The sequence below is a fragment of the Eumetopias jubatus genome, unplaced genomic scaffold, assembly GCF_037043125.1.
Source record: "Eumetopias jubatus isolate StellerSeaLion01/CBP00866 unplaced genomic scaffold, mEumJub1_p1.0 scaffold_6, whole genome shotgun sequence".
In the NCBI taxonomy this organism is placed as follows: Eukaryota; Metazoa; Chordata; class Mammalia; order Carnivora; family Otariidae; genus Eumetopias; species Eumetopias jubatus.
In genome coordinates this window covers 66,360,258-66,386,934 of record NW_028274812.1, presented here as the reverse complement: position 1 = coordinate 66,386,934, position 26,677 = coordinate 66,360,258, and the positions used below count along the sequence as shown (strand labels likewise).

Sequence of the window (26,677 nt, the reverse complement as noted above, 5' to 3'; positions counted from 1 at the left end):
CCAATTAGCAAACGATATCAAAACAGCACTGATTAAACAAAATAAAATGGCACAAAAAGGATACCAATGTTCTGACAGAGATATATCTTCAATCATGCTATGTGTTTTTTTTTAATTTATTTTTTTTTAATTCTTTCGAAGGTACCCAGTGTAGTAATGTGTCATAGATTAACACTAAAAAGGTCCAAAGCTATAAACAACTTTCTAAAACAAAGTCCTTATGAAGAATAAACACAAATGATTTTAAAAAGGAATCGTCTGAAATCACATATTTAAGGAAAATATTTCATTGATTTTAACAATAAGATCATGATTTTATTTGACAAATATATTCTTTCTTAAATTCTTTATGTACATTTTAAAAAGTCTATAAGATAAAAAGGAGGTTAGAGAGCTCAAGGTGTTTGGATGTTTTCAGGTAGTACTTTGTTTATTGTCACTGCTGTTTTCCTGGCCACCAGTGGTGGATCCTAAATTCCCTTTTTATATATTCTGGTGGCACTTAGGAGTTCAAGTCTATAGGTGCTTCTTAAATCTTCTCTTCACTGTAGGAAGGACCCAGGACATCAACTGTCTTCTAGCAGCATTCTTATGCATATACCGAAGGCCAGTACTGTTCTCTCGCAGTCCATAATCTCCCTCATGAGGGAGAAATGCTTATCACACTTGGATGCCAGTTCCATGTAAATGTAGCATTTGTGCTCTCATAGTCTGAATGCTGCTCATGATTTTCTTCTGATGGCCAACCAGTGTGATCCCTAAACTCATCACATCTCTGAAAAAGACAAATGTATTTTGGTAGTTACTTTACAAAGGATTTATTTGGCACTCAACTGTCATCAGCTCTTTAATTAAATCATCTGTTTATCTTAGGCAAATGGACCTTATCTTAGCGGTCTTGGGTATTATGATCATATTCCTGCAGTGGGTCAGACTGGCAAACTTCATCAGCGTGCTCCTTCCCAAGAACCTAACTGCTCAGGCTCTCAATTTGCCATAAGTTATTTTTAAACTGATCTGAAATTTTGTATACGAAATTAGATTCAATTAACTGTAACTGAGAGTTTAGCTTATGTTTTGGAAGGTGTGTGATTGACTCATTTTTTTTTTTTTTAACCTGAAGAATGACCTCATAAAACAACTTTGGAAATTGCTGTGAACTGGAAGTGAAAAGAACTAAATTTTCCTTCCTGGCTCCCTCACTGACTATGTGGTCTTAGGAAATCTACTTAGTATCTCCGAACATCAGCTTCTTTGGCTGCAACATACCTCTCAAAGTCTTAAAATTATTCTTAACTTAAGGTAAGATCAGGAAATGTTATTTGAAAGGTATTCTTGAACCTAAGTGAAGTTTAAAATTTTTAATGGTTACAATAGGATACAGTACAAATATAAGCATCTTGGGTTCTAGTAAATCAAGAATCTTCGACCATCACCAAAAGATTTATACTGAGCTTCATTATTATGTGGTAATCCTGAGCATATTATTGGTTGCATACTCAACTCCGGTTCAGTTTGATCATTTGACTACATTTTAGAAAAAAAATCACTTTCTAAAATGTGCAATACTATGTTTAATAGCTTAAATGTGACATCAACTAACTGTGTCTGTGTATGCACTTTAACTTTTCCTAATAGCCAGGAAGATTGAGCTTAGGTATTTGCAAGAGGCTAAAATACAGCAACAGTACCATAGCGTAGTATTTCATAATCGTGGTCTAATAAGACTTTGAGGATCCTCGTTTTTCAGGGAAGTAGATTGCTTTGGAGAGATGAGATATACTTATGCTAGCTCTCCCATGTGGTGACAGGAAGGAAACCAAACAAGATGGCATGCACACGCTTAACTTCACAGAGATGCCACCTCCTGATGTGCCAGGAGAGTGCTGGCCTTCTCAGCTGAAAAATGTGAAACCCTTCGCACAACAGTACCTAAGCTGGATCTGCTAATAGAACCTTGAAAACTGTTTCCCATTTTCAAACACATTGACCCAGAGGAACTTCATTGCCCGTGAGAGGTATGTTGCAGCCAAAGAAGCTGATGTTCGGAGATACTAAGTGGATTTCCTAAGACCACATAGTCAGTGAGGGATCCGGGAAGGAAAATTTAGTTCTTTTCACTTCCAGTTCATGGCAATTTCCAAAGTTGTTTTATGAGATCATTCTTCAGGTTAAAAAAAAAAAAAAATGAGTCAATCATACACCTTCCAAAACATAAGCTAAACTCTTAGTTATAGTTAATTGAATTAAGCTGCCTTGGACCTCTTCAGAAAGGTGGATGTCATAGTGGATGTCATAACGCATTTGGCATTGGGTATGAAGCTTTGAATTTTTCATGTCATACAAACATGGGGAAAGAAATCCTCCTTTGCAATGGAGAGAATTTCTTTAATGAATAGGCACCTAAATGATGCAGGGTTAAAGAAAGAAGAAGGTTCATGGTGTGGTGTTTAGTACACTGGCTATGGAGACAAATGAGCTACCACTTACTAGTTGAGTCAGTTTTGGGAAAATACATTCTTTGAGCCTGTGCCTTGTTGTGTATAAAACTGCTGACTTAAAACGATTGCTGTGAGAGTTTAAAAATTTACTGTAAGTTCAAAGGTCTATTTAGCACAACACCTGGCACATAGTAGGCACTTACTAAAGAGATGCTTTTCTCTCTAATTCTGTGGTTTACTTCTCTTTAATATATGGCAGATATAAAGCTTGGATTGTACATAACATAGGCTTAAATAGGATTTCGAGAGTTTCAACTTACTCAATAGTCATCCTGGCCACTGATTCAAGGGAGTTGTAGCCAGCTGCTGTGAAGTTATCTTTATACCTTTCCATCTTAATAGCTTGTAGCCATTCTCCAACTGAACAGAAGGTAGTGAAGTCAGGAGTGTTTTGATCCAAAAGAGGACTTATTGGCCTAGATACAAATGAAAACAGAAAAGCAATTTTTCTTCATGAACTATGAAAGAAAGGATGTCTTGGCCCATACAAAAATAAGGGTATAAAGAATAAAATGACATATTCTAATGGGTGTTACAGTAACAGATAAACAGACAAATCAATACAAATCTAAAGGTAGCCAGGTAACTACAAACTCCAAAATTTACACTGTATTTAGATTTGACGACCACCAGATGTGTCTTCCACACATTTTTAAAAAGTACAGCCAACAGTATTTGTGATCAGTCCACATTTATTTGTTCATTTGCTTCACCAAAAGCAGCTGGGAATAAAGGAAGCACATTTAACTGTGGACTAACTTGTTCCGACTATGTGGTGCTGTCGAGAATGCTGTGCCTTCGCCGTATTGACTGCATCCTGGCTAGCGCCTCGTGAGCTCCTCCGCCAGGGCGCAAGGAGCACCAGGTGTACCCGGCCGCTGGAGCGGAAGGATTTCTAGTAAGCCTCACAACAGGGCAAGCCACGTGCAGAGAATGGATGGAGTGTTTTGGACTCCTTTTAATGGATAATCCTCTTTCATCACATACTGAGCTACCGCCATAAACTTTAACTTCACAGAGTCATTTTACTAAATGACTCAAAGCAAAGAAAATACGGCATGCAAAAATAATAAAGTGATAAAGTAATATAGTGATAAAGACGCACATAACAATAATACTGACTTGAAAATGTGAAATGCCACCTAATCACTAAATTCCAGTTTGGAAAGTCTTCTAAAAATGACAGCCAGTGATAGCTGCCATAACTTTTAAGAAAACCAAAAGACAATAATAACATGTCTCGTTAAACACTAATTTACTTAAGGTAAGCCACCTGAAAAGAAAACAAAAACTTCTGTGAACACAATAAATTTCACACTGGTTTATAGTTTAACACAAATGTCAACTTGCCATTGGGTTAGGACCGAGGAGATAAATGGCTCAAGTGAGTATTTGAATGTCCCCCAGATTCCATTCCCTTGGTATTTCTTACCTACTACAAGTTCCCAGGGGCGTTTTCAGACTATTTGGGTTTCGAATCATTTTGTCTAGAATTCCAACTATCTGTTCAAACTTTGGCCTTTCCGCACGTTCCTTTTGCCAACAATCCAGCATCAACTGATGAAGACCAGCCGGGCAGTCCATGGGTGCTGGTAAACGATAACCTTCTTCTATTGCTTTTATAACCTAATAGCCAAAGGGACATTAAAAATATTACTGATTGAGGTTCAATTATAATAACATGCATTGTCTAGTAGGCAAAGTGATTTATCTAGGTAAGAGAGAAGCGCCCTTTGAAGCTTTGCAAAAGACTTGCTTATTGTTTTCCCGAACACCCATGAACATTCAATGTGTTATTAAGGGGTGCATGAAGAGCACAATATCATGACAATTCCTAGTTGATTCAGTAATTAGGAGCAGCGATTAAGGTCACCTGGGGTGCAATAGATGGAAAAACTTTCAAGTCATCCCAGAGGTTTTGAAAAGGAATATGTTATGAAACCATTTTACTTGCATATGGCTGTACATCTACATATTTGTCTAGGGATGTATAAATTCTACTGGTTGTTAAGAGGAAGGTCTGAGTTACCCAGAACTGCCCCCACCCAAGTTTCACTTTTTGCGGGGCTCAAATGACACTTTCCAACAAGATCTCAAAATATGTGAATGTGCTATGATAGGAAATATTACCAAGCACACTATTATTTTAAATAATATGGAGCCTAACTACTTAGGAAATGTATAGGATTATAATATATAGTGGTGTGCTGGAACGAGTAGTATACATGAAAGTGACTGTACTACTTTCCAACTCCAAGTTTAGTGACCTCACACTGGCCGACTGAAATCAGCCTTGATGCCAGCTACTATATTCATCCCAATAGGCAACTTTTTACATTTCGATGTGCTATTCTTGAATGTCAACAGGCATCTTAGGGATATGTTTCCCTACAAATATTAAGTTAATCAACTTTTCTTAAAGCCAACTTTTTGCCTACATTTGGCTTTATTTTCTTCAAAAATTCAAGGTTACCTCTGTTTTTTTCCAGTCTTTTTTTTTTTTTACATTTCTACTGCCATTTTATGTCAGTCAGTATCAAAGAGGATTTGTTAATCCCCCTGATGTTAATGTTTTACAAGTCCTTATTTGTGTTGCTTACCATCTTAATTATTTTCCTGTGCTTCTCCGATTTGTAGCAATTTCTGGTTTTTAAGATCTATTTTTGCTTTCCATATAAATAAAAAGAAACAAGTCTGAGTAAGTAGCTTTCAGACTACAGAAGGGGCCACGGAAAAGGTTACACCCGGAAATTGGGGAAGGTTAGAAATTAGGGCTTTCCCACTCAGAGTGCTGGTTCAAGTTTTAGCAGCACATCACTTTCTATTTATATCTAATAGCAGCCTGAGACACTGCATCAATAACTTTGCATGTTCATGAAAAATAAGTCTCCAAAGACATGGGTACATGGCAATCAAAAAGTCTGAAAGCTACTTACTCAGACTTGTTTCTTTTTATTTATATGGAAAGCAAAAATAGATCTTAAAAACCAGAAATTGCTACAAATCGGAGAAGCACAGGAAAATAATTAAGATGGCAAGCAACACAAATAAGGACTTGTAAAACATTAACATCAGGGGGATTAACAAATCCTTTTTGATACTGACTGACATAAAATGGCAGTAGAAATGTAAAAAAAAAAGACTGGAAAAAAACAGAGGTGACCTTGAATTTTTGAAGAAAATAAAGCCAAATGTAGGCAAAAAGTGGGCTTTAAGAAATGTTGATTAACTTAATATTTGTAGGGAAACATATCCCTAAGATGCCTGTTGACATTCAAGAATAGCACATCGAAATGTAAAAAGTTGCCTATTGGGATGAATATAGTAGCTGGCATCAACAATTTTTACAGAAAATTCTTCATATAAGAAAAATCTACATATGCAAATTGATAAAATTTAAAAGGTAAATAGATTAACTTAATTATAGTAAATTTTGAAAAGTACTGTAAGATAAAATCCTCAGCTGAAATTTACCCCTGATTACTACATTGTACATCCTACACATCAGTTTACTTGTACTTTGGAAAGCTAGGTTAAGTTATTTAAACAGTGGCTTAAGTTGTGAATAAATAAATCGACAACTTCTAAAAATTTATATATTCAAAATGACCAATAATAAACAATCGGGAGGCATTTTTTTTAACTGGGAAAAGAGTGGCATTCTTTATATTTGAGGTTGCTTGTATTTGAACATAAGCAGTATCTTTCTGATTTGACAGGACTCTCCACTCCCATCCTCATAACATCAGTGCAGTCCTTATTTTAAACCACCTTCTAACTAATGTCCCTGCTTGTAGTTTGTCTTCAGATGTCCAGAAAGGAACAGTGCACATAGAGTGATCTTTCCATTTTTCTTGCCCTGTAAATAATCTTGAAAAATGCAAATCTAGGGGTGCCTGGATGGCTCAATCAGTGGAGCATGAGACTCTTGATCTCGGGGTTATAAATTCGAGACCCACGTTGGGTGTAGCGATTACTTAAAAATTAAAATAAAAAATAATAAAATGTCAATCTAAATCTTATCATGATCCTCCTGACATTAATACTCTTCAGCAGCTCTCCAAGCCTTCATAAAAACATTTAGAATTCTTCATCACTGAACACAATATATTCTTAAGTCTTTGTGCCAATGAACATAGTACCATCAAAAGATCTTACAGGAATGAGTTAATGAACCCTCTGCGGTTTGTCCTATTGCATTATAGGAATTTCATGATTCTTATGATTACAGCAGGGAAACATTTACCTCAGCACAAAATTAAACTTCTGGCTTTCAAAGATACAGTGGTTTACAATTTTTTTAAGGAAGAGCAGCTAAGGACAGCATTTAAAATAAGAGACTCTCTGGATTGGGAATGGACTTTGGGACCCTAAATTTCCCATTAGGAATCATGCACCTACCTCTAGGAGCACTAGAGAGAATTGCGGGGAACCTTCAGCTTCTATAGAGCACAGGTCAGCATAATCCAAGGTATACATACCCTCTGAGGGTAAACCTGCCGATGGGGGATGATTCAGGCACAAACTGAATCTAGATAGTTTTTATTTGGTTAGCTGCATTTTATTTCCAATTGGGAATGTAAAAAGTACTTTCTGCAAATAGTTATACATTCTTGGAAACAACAAGGCACACAGGTAAAACGATTGAACCTACACTTCTTAGAGCATTATGTAATTATTCACAAAATTCATTTAAGACAACTTCTTCGAAACTACCAGAAACCCCTTGGACAGGGATCTGCCCATCCAGATCTAGCCTTAATATTCTAATAAAAGTGAAAGAAAACAGAAAAACGTTAAGCAATTTCTAATTCTAGATAGGTCCCAGATTAATAGGAAGTGATTTTGGTAAATGACATTTATAGAGGAGGCACTTCTTTGGTATATACTGTAAAGAAATACTTAGAAATAAAAACAAGAGTTGCTTGCTGCAGTGTTTGAGTATTATTATAGTATGATCATTGTAATTAAAAGAAAAAGAAATACAGAAAGACCCCATGATAATGGGCCTGTAATAACTCAAAATGGGATCTAACATGATTGACTTCTGCTCTTTGCTCATGCTCATTTCCATTCTATTAACCTCACAATAATATATAACCCACATTTTATGCAATTAAATATTTTGGACCACATATATGGGATTATGGCAAAGTTTTACCCCCCCAAATAAATCACAATTTTGTTTCTATCATAATATAAAAAATACAAAGTCATAAACCAGTGGTGGCTTTTAAAAGGGGGAAAAAAAAAAACAGGGCTCACAATTTAACTGAGGTTAAATTTAGTTAAAGTGTATTATATTTTTGAAGCTCTTAAAATGTCCTTTAGTGAACCATTTTAATAACTTAACTTTATGGAAATTTGTTTTTATCATCCTTATGACTACCTGCCAGTTAAACTAACAATTTATTGGTCTAGCTTAAAGTGAGAAGAAATGACTTTGTTGAGCACTATAAATAGAAAAAATATAATCTATATAAAGAATTTCAAAATTTCAAAATTTGAGGGTAAAAGTTTTATTTGAACTAATTAAGACACATTTAATTAAAAATAGCTACTGTGAATGCTGAGTATTTTCAATTTCTGTAATATTTATTATGTTTGACTGAATTTACATACATAAAGATTTTTCTTTGAAAGGCCATTACAGAAAGAGCCAAACATCTGCAGATTTTTAAGAAAAAAAAAAAAAAAGAAGAAAGAAAATTAGAAATTTATTTGGGAAGCTCACCCTCAATTTTAATAGCAAATAACTAAATTCTAACTGCTCCCATTGCAGTGAAAATTCAAGAAAGTTATACGTACATGAAAATACATTAAGAATCCGTTCAAGTGTTAATCAAGCGATAACCTGTTTGGATGTGGGTATCATCAGACACATGCATACTATCTTTTCCCAAGTTTTTCTGGCTCACTGCCCTGCCTAGGATGCAAATGAAGCCTTCTGGAAACTATCTACCTCACTGACTTCTATAATACACTTGGTCTGTTCAGAGTGATCACAGAAACCTCCCTTTATTCAGCATCAGCCTGGAATTTTGTGGACTTGCTTATCAAGATAACCATCAATTTACACGTTTCTCACGGTGTCTTAAGAAAAGTCTTAAAATCCAAGGCACTTGAAATGTGAAGGCTTTCTAAAATCCCTGACAAATTCCTAGCAAATAAATCTGATCAACATAAAGTTAATTAATTCACTTAATAAATCAATCTAAACTAATTAAAAATAATAATATCTGGTTAGATCTGTTGAAAGCAAACTTCCCAGAAAACACAATCTATTCACACACGCACAAGATTTCCATATGCATCAGAGGTTGTCAGAACTCTTAAGTCTCTCCATGAATTCCTACCAGAGACTTCAAGTAAAGAAGCTTTTATCTAGAGAATTTCTTGCCAGAATGAAATTCATTATTTTGAATTACTCATTTTTTTCACCATTTGCATTTTGAAACTTAAACATGTAATTGCTCAAATAGCACTTTAACGACGTAAGTATAAAATAATAAGTATTATCCTATAAGAAGAATATTAATATAAATTTCACCATAAAAACAACTGTGTAGGTAATCTCTTTCCATTATAGAAAATTGTGTCTGAATTTATAATACAAACCTTCAAAATTACAAAAAAGAAGAAAGATAGTGCTAAACATTCTAGGTCAGAAGTAAACGTCCTTGTAGACATAATTTCATTTGATCAGTAAAAATATTTATTAATTCTTGATATGCTAATTATATATTTTTGACATTTCATTTTCAGGAAAAACAATATTTAAGGAATTCTAAAAATTAAAATTGAAGACGTTTTTTCTTCTTAACCATTTCTATTACTTGTTTTTTGGAAGTTCAGTGAACATTGAATTTAAGTCATCTTATATTCCTGTCATTCCCTTTATGTTTGAATCTAGTACAGAAGGAAGGTGTCAAAAGAAATGAAACTCTAGTGAGTGTCTAGGGAATGTAAATATTTCTCTTTCTCTGCCCCAAGGATTTGTTTGCCCACATTTTGACGGTCCATGGAATCCTTGACACTGAGTCCTGTCAAATATTAACAACTTTGCCTCTGCCAAACGGATGCATCATTTAGACTTTTATCTTTGAAAAACAAAAACCGAAAACAAAAAAACAAAAGAGTTTCATGTCCCCTCTCAGTTCAAAGCACCAAAACATTTAGATGACTTAAAAGCTCCACCTCTTCAGGTTCTGAGCTTTTCAACTAATTCAGAAACTTGTTCAACCTTACCAACAAACCATCTGACTTTAGTTGTCAAAAAATAACTATTTACAAGTTTTAGGAATTTGATACGGTAAATTCTAAAAATAAACCCCAAATACTGATTTTATATAACAATGTTTGTGACCTCTTTTTTAAAAATAACTCAATTTTTAACTTTAGTCAGCTTCTATTGCTGTCCATAGTTTATAATACTTCAAGAATTCACTATGCCAGTTTCCTGGTCACATTCTTTTAAATGGCAATACTGACTTTCCTCAAGCACCACTTACTTCTTTACTCGTCAAGAACATGCATTTGTACCATTTCCAAACTCCTTCATAAAGCCTTTCATCAATTTGCCCCAACTTAATCTGCATATCAAATCACTACCAATGTGAACATCTCTGTTTTAGGATAGGGAGTCTATTTGGTTTGTCTCTACACACTTTGCTAAGCTTTTGCTTCTGGACTGTTCAACGTGTCCCCTTGGAAAATTTTCTTATTAGTTATGAACCAAAATCTTCTCAGATTTCCAGTTCAAATCCAGGGTACCTTCCTAGGTTTTACACTTGCTCTACTTTTATCTAAATTTCACTCACATTTTCAGTAAGTTGAACTGTATGAATCTGCCAGTATTTGAAAGTTTCTGACCTACACGAATGCCAATTTCATAAAATTCAACCTAACAGAGGCAAATATTCACTTGCACTTATGCTATATTATTTCATAAATGGTCTCTTGGGGTGTGAGATGTATGCTCCCAAGAACTACCCTCAACTTCTTTTCTCAAAGGTTAATAGCATGTCTTATGCCTTAGTGTGTATCAAGATGCATATTTAATTAAGTGCTAATTTTTTAGGAGTTTCCAAACGTACTCCCATTGTGATTACATTCTAAAATATCACTATGAAACCCTTACCAATACTGATCATAACATCTAGTTTGTCTCATGAAATTAAAATTCAATCAAATCAACCAACAATAGATAATTTAAACCCAGGACATTAAAAGAAAAAGAAAGATAAGCTTCGAAGACAAAATAAAGCACAGCCTTCCTTCCCCTCCTCTCTGCAAATGATTCTTTAACTCATGTGACTTTCCCACTACAGCGGTGCAAGCACAGCATCATTGCATCATTATCTTTACTAGGAGGACATACCTTTTGAATGCTTCTATTACATCGAGAGGATTTAAGAGAAAAAGAAGAAAAAGCAGTTCTTCAAAATGAAATTAATTGAACCACTAATTTATGGTAATTTTTGTGGGAATAACTGTGAAAACTCAGCAATCATATTTTTCTAATTCTATAAAAGTTTCTTCTTATGAGCCATTACCTACATGTTCCAATAACAATGGGTATTAATATATGAAATCCCTTTTTGTTTAACTAGCGTAACACCTACATCTTGATTTGACATGTCCCAATAAGGTCTTTCTCCATAAGACATAACTTCCCACATGACTATTCCGTAGCTCCATACATCACTGGCTGATGTAAATTTCCGGTATTGGATGGCTTCAGGTGCTGTCCACCTTACTGGAATTTTTCCACCCTGTTATAAAAAGAAATTGGAATTTTAAATATGCATAATAACTTCTAAATCATTTATAGCAGAACTATAAAGCTACCGTTAAACACTTGTATATTTGGTTAGCAATTCAGCAGTATCCATCTATCCATCTTGAATCTAAGTGTATTTAAACCTACTAATCTGTTTTTAAAATGCCATTACAAGTTTTCATTTTTAAGGCAACTCAATTTAACGGGCCTTTAGGTGGTCTTAGGGCAAGAGTCTAGCCAAAAGACAATGACAAATTAGGCAACATAACTATGAAAATAGAATGAAATATGGGGAATTTAACTAAATCCTCATATATTTTCCTTTTTTTCCAATCTCACAAAAGTTGTAAGAATTAGCATAGTTAATATTCTTTTAAAATCTTTATTTAAAATGGGATTATATTTCTCTGCTACAATTATGAGAGCTTGCAACGAGATGTTTTTGTATAAAACTGTATATAATGTATATGAACACCCTGATATAAGACAAGCATGTTGCCGTTTTTATCTTACTTCTTCTCTTAGTCTATACGTAGAGTGGAAAAGCAGCAATGATTCTTCTAAAAGGAAAAAAACAGCAACAACAAAAATCTGAGATCAATTTCCCTCTTTTCTACTGTTTAGTTTCATATTAAGTCCTGCTTTCTTGGTAGGAAAACCTTAGGAAGACAAAGAGTTGCGGTAAGAGACTTTTTCTTACAGTTGTCGTATAGACAGCTTCTGGATCATCCTCTATAACCCGGGACAGGCCAAAATCTGACACTTTACAAACAAGATTGCTGTTGACAAGAATATTGCGAGCTGCAAGGTCCCTGTGAACGTATCCCATGTCAGCCAAATATCTCATTCCAGCAGCAATTCCTCTCAGCATTCCTACTAACTGAATGACGGTAAATTGCCCATCGTGTTTCTACAGGAAGACAAGAATAAAAGTCCTTTACTGTACTTTCAAAGGGGAAAAAATTGCCATGAAAACTCTCTGCACACTAGTCATTTACTATAGTATAATAGGAATTATTAACTAATTTTCTATATAATACAGACATTTGTGAAAAACAAAACAGATGCTGATTCAACTGACCTTCAAATAATACAAAACAGAGTTTTGGTAATCATTTAGTGATTTAGATTGATATGTTACTCGTATTGATTAAAAATAGTGTCAGGTTATGCAGATCCAAAAGTATACACTGATTTTTGAGTCAAAGTTAGGGAATGGAATATCTGAAAATATTATCCCTGACAGATCCAAAAGTATACACTGATTTTTGAGTCAAAGTTAGGGAATGGAATGTCTGAAAATATTATCCCTGACAACTATGTGTTTTTTTCCACCTGCTAAAAATTATATAAATAATCTACAAGTATATAAAGGGATGAAGACACATATATTAAGATTTTTTTTCTCCAAATGATAAAAAAGGGAAAGGAGAAAGTTTTTGATTGAAGATGAAGAAAAACTAAGAAGTAGAAAATGGTTATCCTGGCTGACTTTGTTCTCATTTTGTATTTTTCCTTGTTTTGCTGTTGGTGGGAACATTACTTGCAAAAAAGATTCTCTAAAACAGATGCACTAGCAAATGGGATCGAGAGCTCTTTGCAACCAGATTGGCCACCATCTATTTCTAAGCCATTTTTTTTTTATGATTTTATTTATTTATGTGACAGAGAAAGAGAGCACAAGTAGGCAGAGTGGCAGGCAGAGGGAGAGGGAGAAGCTGGCTCCCCGATGAGCAGAGAGCCCAATGTGGGGCTGGATCCCAGGACCCTGGGATCATGACCCGAGCCGAAGGCCGATGCTTAACCGACTGAGCCACCCAGAAACTCCTCCAAGCCATTTTTAATTCACAGATTTCTCCAACTGAATTGTAAATATGTTGCATGATGATATTGGTTGGAGTTGATAAACTTGCTAGATGATGCTTTATTCCAAAGAATTGATAGTTATGCATATCATAAAGATACAGAAATAAAAATTTCTCTAAATCTTCTGGTTGTTTATAATTTAAGTTGAATGTATCATTCCAGATTACATATGATAAAACCGCATGTTCTCTTATTCGTTAGACTATTTTCTCCTGGCCATTTGGAAAAATGTTAACATGTGTTTATAGTCTTAGGTGAAAAGTCTCAGAGCAAAAATATGTATGTTTACATATTTAGAATTTATTACAAAAATAATCACATATTATTAATTTGCAAAATGTTAGTAATTCTATCTTTTACGTTCAGTGTTCACATAGAATATGATAGAAATGGTTCCACAGAGCAGAACTGGGATCGTCATGCTGATATTGAATGGTTATCTCACTTTGTAGTCTTCTCTGTATTACCTCTTTGTACTGAAAAAGTAAAATGTTACTCTACAACATGTATTCAAATTAAAGGGCTTCTGGTAGGTATCCTCTGTGCTTGAGAGACTGTATTAATGAGTACTATTGTTTAAATCACAATGTATCACTTACGTGCTCAAAAGGATTCTAGTTCAATCCAGAGTAGGACTCTGATCTTTAATCTAATCTGCCTTTTTAAAGGCAATTTTCTGATTTGTTAAAGTTTATAACGCTTACATTTTATACTGTAAAAAAATCAAATAATTATACTGGTAGTATGAATAGTATATTTAGAATGAGAGGATAATTTTGTTACTTACCCTGAGAAATGCATCAAGGGCTCCATTTTCCATGAATTCTATTACTATCATGACTGGTTTCCCTAAAATTAAAAAAAAATACACACACACATATATATATACATACAAGAAAAAAAGCATTGCTTCAGGAACCATAACCTAAACTTCAGGCTTATTCCCATTCTCATCCTTGATAAAATATGTGGCGCTCTTCTGAAAGGCTGAATGGGTGAGCTGTGAGTGTTTCTAATGTCCCCAGTGCAGCCGCTAAACTCAGTCTGCTTGGAAGTCTGTTTGGAAGACAGTTATGATTCACAAAATTAAATAACAAAGTCAGTGTGTTCTTCTGACTCCTCTCTGAACGAAACTCAGAAAAAATGACACTTGATATAAAGTGTAAAGACTAAAGTGTATCACTTTTATGGCTATTGAAGCTGAATGAAAATATCAGTCACTCCATCTGTCTATCAGATTTATTCTTTAATTCTCATCCTTCCTTCATTTATCCTGATTTCTTTCAGTGGTAGTAACATAAAAGAAGAAGTAGTCCATTATATACCAAGAAAAAACATTCGTTTAGAATATGCAATATATTCATGACTTGTTTTTTTGTTTAGGTACAAAATAACACTAATTTCTGACAGTCCACATGACAAATGAAAGATATCAATATCTACCTCTTGTAACCACCCCTTCCAAATGGACAACATTTGGGTGGTCAAACTGCCCCATGATGCTTGCTTCACATAAAAAGTCTCTCCTTTGTTTTTCTGTGTAACCAACTTTGAGGGTTTTTATGGCTACTGCAACATCTCTTTTCCCTGGAAGTTTCAAACGACCACTGCAGACTTCTCCAAATTCTCCTGAAGTAATAGAACAGGCAAGTGCATTTTAATTTCAAAAATATTTCTTCTTGCAAAGTAAATGCATAATTCTAAAAATACTGTTAAGCTTTGCTAAACTATCTGTTATGCCAACTACTATTTTTTAACTGGATTAACACAAACTTTTTAAGAAAAGAACATTTAGATTTGAAGTACAGTATATAATGTACACTGGTGATTAAAGCAGAAGGACACAGTTGCAAACTCTGAATATTGCTATTGTTTTTACTGTTTGAGAAGCAAATATTTTTTTAAAGATTTAAAAGTCTGGAATTCATATGCACCCTGACTGCTAAACTTAAGGGAGTTGGATCCAACATGTATAATTACTATGAAAATATGTTTTATATGTAGGAAATAATATTCCTTTTAAATAAGTAACATATTAGTTTTTTGCATGGAATGAAATGGCTAACTGATACCTACAAATACATGAAAAAAAGATAAAAATGAAAGCCCAGCAAGAAGATGGTAAATCAAGTAAGAGGAAATGTATATTCCAGCAAAATTCTGGAACATTCTAATTAAAAAAAAAATACTAAGTCATTTCCTAAACAACAGGCCAGAACTATTATGAAGTAGTAGAACGATATCTTAAAAATCCAAGAGAAGACAAAAGATACACAGGTTTTCTGTGCCATTCGCTTCTTTTTCACTTTTTTTTTTCTTGAGCTCTCATAAACAAGTACAGCCTCATTGCTTCCAACAGTTCAGGTAAATGCAAAAGTTCTATACTTGAGGTATAATTATTTGCCTGTCATTATGATGTATGACTTTCGATCCTGGCTAAATGGAACAGCTGAACAAGGAAGCTACAACAGCCTTACCTGCACCAATCACACGCTCAATTTTAATACAGGAGGCATCTAGCTCCTTGGCGAATTGATGGACAGCTCTATTTGGGTCCTCATAGGTTTCAGGGTCAATGTAGGTTTTGGTGCCTGGAAATTTAACTGTAATGATGTAAGAAAGCATGACTGTGATGAAGCAAAGCACTTATTGTGCAGTCAGCCCAGGAATTTCATTATGCAGAGTGCTCCTTGGAACAGTGAACTTGCTTCCACATCACCTGAGTCACAGCAGTTTTAACAGACTACTTCAGTCTGTTGGCGTATGGGTATTATCTGCAAGCTTCTATAGGTAACATAGGATCCAGCTCATAGGTTACTAACTGAATTGCTTTTCCAGTAAATCAACAAAAGACATCACCAAAATTCTCTGACATGACTCTTATCAGACTGGAGGTTTAATTAAATTCACTGCTATCGTGGCATAGTTCAAGCCATATTGAGGTTTGTAATGGACTTCGAAACACATTTGTAAATCTACCAGTCAGTCAATCAATCAAATTAATACACTGGGAAAAGAAGACATTTCATTTACAGGTAGCCTACTACACTGACAGCAATATTAAAAACATTTAGACATCTTACTTATTCTTTTGATTTATTTTCTTAAAGACCAACCACCGTTGACATATACATAAAATTAGTACAAGATGTGAGGGACCGCTATCACAGAATCAGAGAGAAATTTACTAAAGACACAGTTTCATCTTCACCTTGAAGGGCAGTAGAGGCCAGATGTACAAAATGCAGAGTAAAGTTAGAAAATTTACAATATTCCTGGGATCTGCTAACCATGTATGACAGCAATTTGAAAGAGGAATGGTTTATATGAACTTTCAATTATAAGGCTCTGGAAGGAGGTAGCCAATATGCCTCAGAAAAGGTAGTCAAAATTCAAACAACACAGAATCATTTTAAAAGTTAAAATCTTCTTAAAATGCACCCAGAAGCATGCAGGTAACAGATAATGCTAAGTCAACTTTAAATCAAATTCATTACAATAATGTATTCCAAATCTAATCATTTGGTTAAAGACAAAGATAAGATAGATAGGCATATATTTGGTTATATTAATGCAATAAAAGAATTACACTATATCCTCAAAAAAACTTTATTGTTTTTAACAAAGCCACTGAACAATCTTTTCATTAAATCTTACTATTTTGAGAACAATATATTTCTTCATGTATTACACTGCAGCCTAACTGTGCTTATGTCATCACATTAAGTTAAAATTATATTTTAAAAAATAAACACATAACAAACAAAAAGAAGCAGAATGTCTAAAGAAAATGGGATTAAAAAATCTTGATTTATTCTGCTGTAGTTGATTGTTTATCCAAAATTGATTGTCTTAAACAATTATTGTTGCAGTTTATAAAACTGACAGATGCTCATTTGTTACTAAAGCTGAACATGAAAAAAAAAAACACAAGAAGAAAAGAGAGAGGGGATAGAAAGAGAAAAGAGAGAAGAAGGAGCAGAGGGAAGAGGGGGAAGAGAAAAAGAGAGAAGGGAAGAAAACAATAGGTTAACCTCCTAGATCGGCAGGCAGATGGAGAATGAGCCATCTTCTCCCTGTTTATTCTCTTTCTTTCTCTCATTGTTTTTTTGGTTTTGTTTTGTGATAAGGGAGCTAGATTGGAGGTAACCTTCTGCATCTCAAATGGGTCTCTGATGGTTCTTTATTCGAGCTGTCATAAAACATTTTGACAGGCCAGAGCAATTTTGGCATAAAAACATGAAATACTGCCCAGCTTGCATTCAAAGACATTGTTAGAAGAAATGGTAGGAGGAAACAAAATGTAAATTGGAATTGCTTCACTAAACTTCTCCATTGTGTTTATGTCTTTAAATGTAGCACTTGGGGCCATGGAGAGTTGAGGGCGCCTGATACAAATGACTGGACATTCTATTAAATGCAGTGCTCTAAAAGCTAGTTAAATGGTTGCCTTCATGTTTCTGTAAAAATTCAATCTGGTGTCTTAGCACCTAAGAAAATTGTCTGTGTACTAACAAAATAAAAGGACACCAACTTGTAAATAGCTGGTGACCATAGCTTTGTACTTTACGTATTGTAGATACAGCTATGAAAATCAAATAAAATGCCTGGTACTCATCAAATGACAAGAAAAGATATCTCTGTAAAAAAGGTGATTCGAAAATATCAAGCATTTACCAAGATAGATATTGTTAAGTGCACTTTAGTTTTTCATTATTCATTTAAAAATGGATGTTTTAAAATAAGGAAAACATTAACAATTTCTGAACAGTCTGGTTTGTTGCTTCTCTTAAGAGTACGAGCTTTTTTGTGTTTTAATATCTCATTTACATTTCTCATGAGTGTTAAGTATCTTAAAACCACCATTGATATTTTGTTCTGGAGATGAAAACTGTTTTTATATATCAAATTTATCTTGTCTATGTCAGCAAGTAAGACATGCAGCTCTATTTTTCTCTGACTACAAACTTGATGTCAAATGTAAAAAAAGCAAATGGCATCAAAATATTAAAACTGAGTGATGACAATTTAGCATAAGGCTATACAACATGTTTTAGATAAGCCATGTTCAATTTACCTTCTGTATTAACCTGAAAGCTAAAAGCAAATAAGCTAAAACGTATTTGATAATTTGGGGATGTCTCAGATATATTCAGTAAAGGAAAGAAAAGTGACATACTGATGAAGGTAAAATTAAATGATTCTGTCATCAAATTATTCACAAAATGGGTAGAATTGGGCATTTTAGGAACTAGAGGTTACTCGTCTAGATACATTTTAAACTAGATATACAAGTTTAGGCATTCAAGTTTCGATTTGCTCCTTCCCATTGGGAAAGTTTTACAAATACTCTCTCATGTTGTGAAAGAGAAAAAAATGTCACCTCCATTTTTTCTGTGTATCTCATCACTGATAATAATAGTAAAGATAATAACAGTGCTCACAATTTGTGTCTTTAAACCACACATTTTCTTGATTGATGTTTATACAGTTTTGTGACTTTCGGATGGGTACATGAGAATATCTTCTTAGATACTGACAAAGTAATTTGATAAATAACACAATGATCGATGTAATTCTTAGGTCAATTCTTAGAAATCTATCTATCCATGAGAAACTTTAGCAAAGATTATGCTACCAAGAAAAATAATAAATACAATTGTTTTTTAATATTTTTAAGGATTAACAATAAAAACAATGGGTTTGGATAAGAACATCATTAAACGTCTGAACTCAAATCATATGATCGTGAGGTTTTTACTTTGGCTATATGAAGTAATAACATTTATTTGCATAGCTCTCAATTTTTTTCCTGGCCATCCACATTGCAACAGGAATAAGATTAATGCAGAGGGGCATCTATTTTCTATGGTTTCCAAAGATATCTTCTGAATATGATTTCTAAAATCAACTTTTAAGAATCAGGTAACCCAAATCCACAGAAAAACAGTGGAGGGTTGAATCCTATTATTATGAAATTGATATCAGGGAACTATCTATCCGACAGACAATGTATAGTAGCTGAAGAGAAAGAGGCTCCATAGCTTTGTCTTTCATGGTAGCATCACTCATTGGGTGGGAAAACAAGGCTCTGCCCTTCTACTTCTAAATGAATTCCTTAGCTAGAATACAGGCCATGCAACTTGTAATGGATTTTTGTTAGAATGGTATGAAACACTGGGGCAAAGTTTGCAAAAAGAAAAATCGTGACATAAAAACAGCTAAATATCCTGCAGTAGTATTAAAATTTCTTGTGAGAGATTACATTTCTCAATCTATTTTATGTTTTTAAAATTCACATCATATGATTTTCATTCTAAATATCTTGTTCAAATGCTTTAAAGCAACATTTTGACCTCATTACGTACTTTCAAGCATGAGACATTAGGAATTTATTCATGCCAATGCTAACAACCAGGTGTCTGTATTAATTGGGGTACATAATAATAAAGAAAAGCCAAACACTTACAATGAAAGTAAAGCTCTTCATCCCCTTCTTGGTCAGCTTTGCTATAACCACAATGCCTAGAAAAAAATCAGACTTTTGATGATCTCAGTGATCTTACTTTATATATTTAAAATTCAATACAACATACCTTAATTCTTTGACAACATGCTAGTTAGAGCAATAAACAAAATGCAAAAAATTCCTGTCCATAGTTACGAACTCATTGATAGTAATGTAGTAACTCATATGATTAAAAAATGTATAGAATATAAAGTCTTTGTGTGAGATAATGTAGAAGGAACATGCTTCATGAACTTAGATTTATCAGTGAGTGGATATTTGCTTATGTTTTTTTTTCTCTGAAAAACAACAGTGACAACAATGGATTCTAAATGGTCTCCACTGACCAGTAACTAAATGCGTACATCTTTCCCCAGCTATCTCCTATATTTATGATGAAAACCTAACTAAAAGTAACCAATAAAAATACACCCAGTAGAAATTACAACACACATTGCTCTTAAACTAAAGGCAGTGAATGATTAAGCTCACACTGTATTCTGACCTTGGGAGAAGGGAAATTTATTGACCTTTAATATTTCATATCAGACAAAGGGTGTTTGCATTTACTTTCTAACATTCTAATACATTAAATAGTAAGTAATAGGCTGACATAATTCTGTAAAATCAACACATTCTGTGTTAAAGATTAGAACAAATTTGTGTTCTACCTTCTTCCAATGATGAAGCCAAAGACCATGAACACCAAAATGATGGTCCCTGCCACAGCCACCACGGCAATTATAATAACAGGATTCTGTTCACTGGAGACGGCTGTCGCTGGAAAGAGAGAAAATAGGCTCAGAAACACTCAACACCATGTAAGAACTTGAGAGGGTAAACAAAATCTTATGAATAAGAGATATCTATGCTTTTTAATTCACCTCTAATTTTAAATAAATGTATTATATTTTAATAATATAGACTTAAATAAATGCTTATTTTTTTGCATTTTAAGGGCATGGTAAGGACAATACTTTCATCTATTTTATATTCCTCAGCTATAAAAGACACCTGTAAAATGCCTTATCGAATGGCTATCCCCTGCTTAGTTTATACGTGCCGCCGAAGCGAGCACTATCCCCTGCTTAGTTGTTGAAAATTTAGTTATGAATCAACAGAGCGAAATCTTTGATCTACAATCGTTATTAGATCTTCATTTTTTTTCCCCAGCAAGGTATTCGATCTCTGTTTCTCTTTTTCTGATATGTGAAAAAGGAAACAAAACATATACTCTGCATTTTTCAAAGCCTCTTAAGTGCTTTATCTGGCATATTGATCAATATAAAGTAAAAATCATCATGGAATCATAGTAAATCATCCTGATTTTGTAACGCACCACAATTCAGGAAAAAGATGAGCAGAAGTATTTGTACTAATTTGACAAAATATGCTATACACACATTTGAGAGTTTAAGATTACCTAGGAGGTAGGCTATTTACAAAAGAGCAAACTTCCTGCAAGTACTTTAAAAAATATTTTAGCATTATCTAATTGCAGATACTTCCTGTAGAAGGCTAAGTGATTCTTCTATGCTTATTAGGACAAGCCCAGTTGGACCTTTCTGAGAGTCTCTTTGGGAGCAGTATGTGTTTATATGTCCTTTAAAGCAGGCCCTGATTCCGATTCTTCATCAGGTCACATGGCCTTCTCACTTCCATTTTTCCAAATTAGTAAAGTTCTACTTATATGATAATTCATAATTGTCATATTTTCCCCAGAGTATTATATTTTCAATACCAGTACAGATTTCATAAAACAATCAAAGGAGTGTAAAAACAGTGGTGTATTCCAACAAATGATCCGGTTGCAAATATCATTTAATATACAATGTCAAACTAATATAGTTTGCTTATTGCTAAAACAATCAACAGGTGTAATCTTTAATATAAGGCAGGATGGAAAATACTACTCCTTGGTGGTGGCAAGGGACTGGGTCTCCAGGGCAGTACATTATACGTAGGCAGAGTATGTCTTTCCACAATAGGCAGCATAGAGTTTTTTTCCTATTGGGCCCTTCTTTATTTATCTATGTTTTCCTCTTTTCTTAATTTTGTATACCTATGCTAAGCTAACTATAGATAGAGCTTATATCGAAAAACAGTGAAGTAGTTCCAGTGTAATAGTTTCTGAACAAAGGTATATACACTCTCCCTAATTCAAGCACCTGCTGATTTGCTCCTTGAGGGAATTACACAATGGGGGGGGGTGGGAAAAAGAAAACTTTTAGGCTTCAATTTCTGAATTGCAGCCTATTATTATTCGACAACAAAAAAAGATTTCAAGTATTAATTTTTGGTTTGGTTTGATTATTTTAAATTTTTATCTGTCTTTATATATATATATGCATATATATATAAAATCTCTCTCTCTATGTATTTCTCTCCCTATATATTTCTAGATATATATCTAGATATTGAGAGACAGAAAAAAGAACAGAGTAGCTCTGTTCATAAGGGAGGAAAAAATTATATACGTATGTGTAGAAATTGTTTCCATTCAATCGATGTGTCCCATGGGTCTAATTCTTTGCTTGTCTTAGGCTCAGTTCTGCCTTAGCATCAGAAACAGAACTCCAATGAGAAAACTGAACTCAAGTGAATGATGATTAGAATTTGTGAATATTTATATGTTTTTATATATAGTCAGGGTCACACTTTAATCTTTCCACAGTTAACCTTTATGGTTAATATTTTCATCTCTTTCATGGGTAATAAATTTTAAAAGTGCCATGTAAGTGCCATAATCATCACATCATGGTTTTAAAATTGTAAAAACAGTAGTATTGACTCTGAAGAGATGGGGATTTTAGGATATATGTGCAATGGAATAATCTGTTTAATTTCCCTTTTCAAACACTGTTCAAAGAACCTCTCTTTGGTGGCATGTTCACTTTTTCCCTCCTTCGAGGCACAGTAAATCACTGTTTCCTGACACTCTGATAGGATTGGGTCATGCACTCCAATGCTTAATTGTATGGCAGAATTTGTATACAAGTCTCTCTCCTTCACTGTACTTTAAACAGAGCATAATTGTGTCGTGTGTTTCTTCGCAACCCTAATTCTTAGCGCAGTCAGCAGTTCTCAAAGGGTGGTCTGGAAACCTGAGGGTCCCTCAAGAGCTTTCCAGGGGATCTGCAGGGAGGGTCAAAACTATTTTCTATGATATGATGTTATTTGCCTTTTCTCACTCTCATATGCTCACAGGTGCACAGTTGAGTTTTTCCAGAAGTTACATGACATGTGAAAACATCATTACTCTGATGGCTAATGAAATGTGTGTTTGTGTATTTTAAAGTTTTCTCAGTTTTAATTTCTAATGGTGAATATTGATAGATATAATCCAAATAATCAAAATCTCTTTGGAGATCCTCAGTATTTTTTTAATAGAACAAAAGCTTGAGAATGGCTGTGCTAAATAATAAAAGCTGACTTGAGACTTTCTGTGTGTACTCTGTGTACATTAACATAGGTAATATTAAGAATATCATTGAGTTAGATACTACTATGCTAGCAATTAGGGTACATGAGCTCATGCAAAGTCTCACAACTTGTTGTGGAAGAACTGAGATGTGAACCAAGAATATGTCTTGTAGCACTGACTGATAGTGGCAATCTGTTCCATGTTGATGACTGCGAGGTCTTCATTCCCTGCTTATTTACTGAGTGCCTTCTATGTGTCAAGCACTGATAGTAGGAACTGGCGAGACAACAGCAAGGAAGACATATGGATCGTTCCTTCATCAACTTTACAATCCAGTGGAAAAGAATAGTATGATGATAAAAATCGCTAATTCTTTCTAATGCAAAAATCTAGTTTTCACATTCACCTCATGTGATCATTCGGGTTTACTACTGCATCTTACTCTCTTTGAATCGTAGTTGCTTAATTCTTTAAATAATGAAAATTACATCTATGAATCTCAGGAATCAATAAAAAATAGTTTGGCCCAATAGTCTCAATTTATGAAGTCAGCACAATGCACAAAATCATTTTGAAAGTTTTCAAACTTAGAGGTTTAACTGATAAAGAATGATTAGTTAAATGTGAGATAACTAATTAATGTGTAAAACAAGTTTAAACTATTCATTAGATTATGATAAAACATCATTTAAGGTGTTTTATTATATGAGAAATCACAAAGTTATATCATGAGATCAGTCTAAGTTGAAAACTACCAGGACACATCTGATTCAAGACCACTCAAATGTTCAAATGTTGAAATCTTAATGTAAAACGCTTTAATTTTTTGTGGCCATTGATCTTAGATGTTCTCATTTTTAATCTTAAATACTCCATTAAAAAGATAAAGAATAATGGTGTTAAGTTTATCACACAAAATTATGTGAAATCTTTTCAAATGATGTCTCTGTGTCTATAATTCTATATAAATGATTTATATGTCAAATTTATTTCAATGTATGTTTTATTATTTGAGGTCCTGAGAGTTACTGCTTAATTTAAAAACAGCAAAATATTTTGAAAGAAGAATACGGTTAGCAAACTTAATGAGCATTTGTGGATCAAAGAATATCTGCTCATTTTAAAAGAGCTATAAAAATATTTTTCTGAAGTCAAAATAACCAATAAAAATTGTACTAATTTAGTTTACTTAAAAACTTTTTATTAAAAATTGAGGAAAGAAAAATCACATAATATTTTTTAGTTCATCTTTGTTTAGAATTATGTGGGAAGACTACACTGGCAAGAGGACAGGGTAACAGCTGGGTGAACCCTGTGCCTGGGCAGTAACATCAGGAGAAATCAAGAACTCCAAAATGCAGAAACACACCCTGATTCCTCAGCTAATGGAAGAACAACCAGCATAGCACTCAAGCTCTTCTGAGCTTGCACTCTGACAGTAAACTGGGACACGAATTCCCACATACATCTGCTTATTTGTGGTACATATAGAGACATGCATTGTTGTTATGTTCTGTAGAATTACAAAACAAAATGATAAAGGGGATTCAAGATACTGGTGATGTTCAATTTTTAGGCTGAATGGTTGATGCAGAGATAATCATTTAATTATTATTCTTAATATTTCACATATACTTTGAATATATTCTCTAGGATGCTTGAAATATTTTATAAAAGATGAAAAGGGATGATAAAAATAAATACAACTTTTAAGATCTCTCTGAACTGCAATTTTTGAAATCATTGCTAAAAAATCAGGTAGCTTAAATTAACACAGATTTTTATAGATCATCTTTCCCTGGCCCATCCTGTGTATATATCCTGGCTTCATTTTGGGGTTTCTGTGAAGGAGCACCTTTGAGGGACACAACCAGAGTAATATTGTTTTGGGTTCTACAAAAACAGCTTGTGTCGATACACAATTGAACAAATCCTGTTTCTATTTCTGGCTTCATCTTTTCCAAAAAACACCCACCAAAAACCAAAAGACAAAAACCCAGTGTGTATTAAAGAGACTGATATAAATTACGAGATTCTAATACTGAGAAACAAAACAGCAAATTTTAAATTGTTATTCTGTATAACCTTTACAAAGTACATAATTATGCATATATATTCACCTTTAAATATAAAAATAATCTTGAACCAAATTATCTCCCTCAATATTGGAAAACATATGACAGTTATAGAGAATAAGAATCCAAACCAGAGGTGGTAATTACCTTCAAACATTTTACCTGTAGCTTCCTCTAGTGTAGCAACATCAAGTCTGGGACTGTAATTTCCATAACCAGCAGCAGTAAAAGCCCGAATCTGGAAAACATACACTGTTCCTGGCTTCAGGTTATTAATGGAAGCTGAAGTGGACTTGGTTTTTACTGTCGAATAGGTCCGTTCCCTTTGATCCTAGAAACAATATATTCAGGGAATATTTAATTGTAATTGCAACCAGGCAATCTGACAGCCAATTCTTGCAATTTATTTCAAATTGCTGCATTGTTTTTATAAAGGCCTACATTGTACCCCGTGGAATATTGTAACATTGAGTTGTTTCTAAGATAATATAAAATGGAAATGTGAACACATGCCTTTGTTCTATAAATTTCAAAGAGAAATAATTTTGTTAAACCATTTATATGTTTTTTTTTAAACCATTTATATGTTTTGAGCTTTTGCTTTGTTGGTAGGGGGCACAGTGGCAAGAACTATTTAACCATAAATATAATCAAATGTCCTATTGACCAAAACCCGGGTACACTTGTAAAATCTATGGTTTAGTAGAAGTCTTCCCTTCATAATGTAGTCTTTTAATACTTTTCCTGAATGTTATTCAGAAAGCAAAAGGCCATATGAGAAAAATGAGAAAGGTATTAAATCAAGAAATTTAGCTAATACCACTACCATACTGACATATCAACTGCTTTCATTAAAAACTACATTTCTCACAGGATAAAACCACTTTTACCAAACAATATTTAATAGAACATTTTAAATTAAAACTATCAATATAAAAGTTAAAGTACTGTATAATTTATGGTTTGGCAATATTTTAAACATCTCTTAGCTCAATTTTCCTCATTTTTCATGAAAACTGAGGCCTGCACAGTTTAAAAATGTGTTTATCATATTACATATGTATGAAATATATATCATAGATATATATTTAGATAGATATATATAGATAGATAAATACATATCATAGATATCATATAAATATATATGATATACTTATATATATCATAGTATATAAGTATGAAATAATTATAAAAATTCAAGAATATGAAAAACTCCATCAAAACAATATCCAAATGAATAAAAATTTAAAGCTTAGTTGATATGACTCTAATGGGCTTTTTATTAAAAAACCTATAAAAACTACCCATCAAAATATACAATTTTAGACAGTTTCTTCTTTGTTCTATAATAAATAGCAGTGCTCAACTATGACAATAAAACTATTAATTAAAATCTGAAAATGTCAGTCTGGTTGTTCGATTTACCTTCACACTGGTATTTGCAAAAGTTTAAATAAATCTATACTTAAACTGTATTTAGTGAAGCTGATTTGTGATTGTCTTAATTATAATCATTTATAA

The 26,677-nt window shown here is 33.6% G+C and overlaps 1 protein-coding gene across 8 annotated transcripts in view; it reads right to left on the bottom strand.

The window, feature by feature from the left end:
• Positions 1-660: 660 nt before the first annotated feature.
• The window catches only part of EPHA7 (EPH receptor A7), a 165,092-nt gene continuing 139,075 nt past the window's right edge, over positions 661-26,677 (bottom strand). Inside the window, exons 7-19 of one of the 8 annotated variants that reach the window (XM_088024273.1) lie at positions 25,304-25,487; positions 20,329-20,437; positions 19,619-19,674; positions 17,398-17,404; positions 16,060-16,061; positions 15,627-15,752; positions 14,593-14,778; positions 13,937-13,998; positions 11,984-12,193; positions 11,126-11,275; positions 3,934-4,127; positions 2,762-2,917; positions 661-775 (exon numbers count right to left, since the gene is read on the bottom strand). In XM_088024273.1, the coding sequence (XP_087880399.1) occupies positions 661-775; positions 2,762-2,917; positions 3,934-4,127; positions 11,126-11,275; positions 11,984-12,193; positions 13,937-13,998; positions 14,593-14,778; positions 15,627-15,752; positions 16,060-16,061; positions 17,398-17,404; positions 19,619-19,674; positions 20,329-20,437; positions 25,304-25,487 (1,557 nt within the window). Of the gene's footprint in view, positions 776-2,761; positions 2,918-3,933; positions 4,128-11,125; positions 11,276-11,942; positions 12,194-13,936; positions 13,999-14,592; positions 14,779-15,626; positions 15,753-16,059; positions 16,062-17,022; positions 17,058-17,397; positions 17,405-19,618; positions 19,675-20,328; positions 20,438-24,611; positions 24,637-25,303; positions 25,488-26,677 lie in introns of those variants that run through there. The other 7 variants (XM_088024278.1, XM_088024277.1, XM_088024272.1 and 4 more) reach the window with 7 other exon arrangements.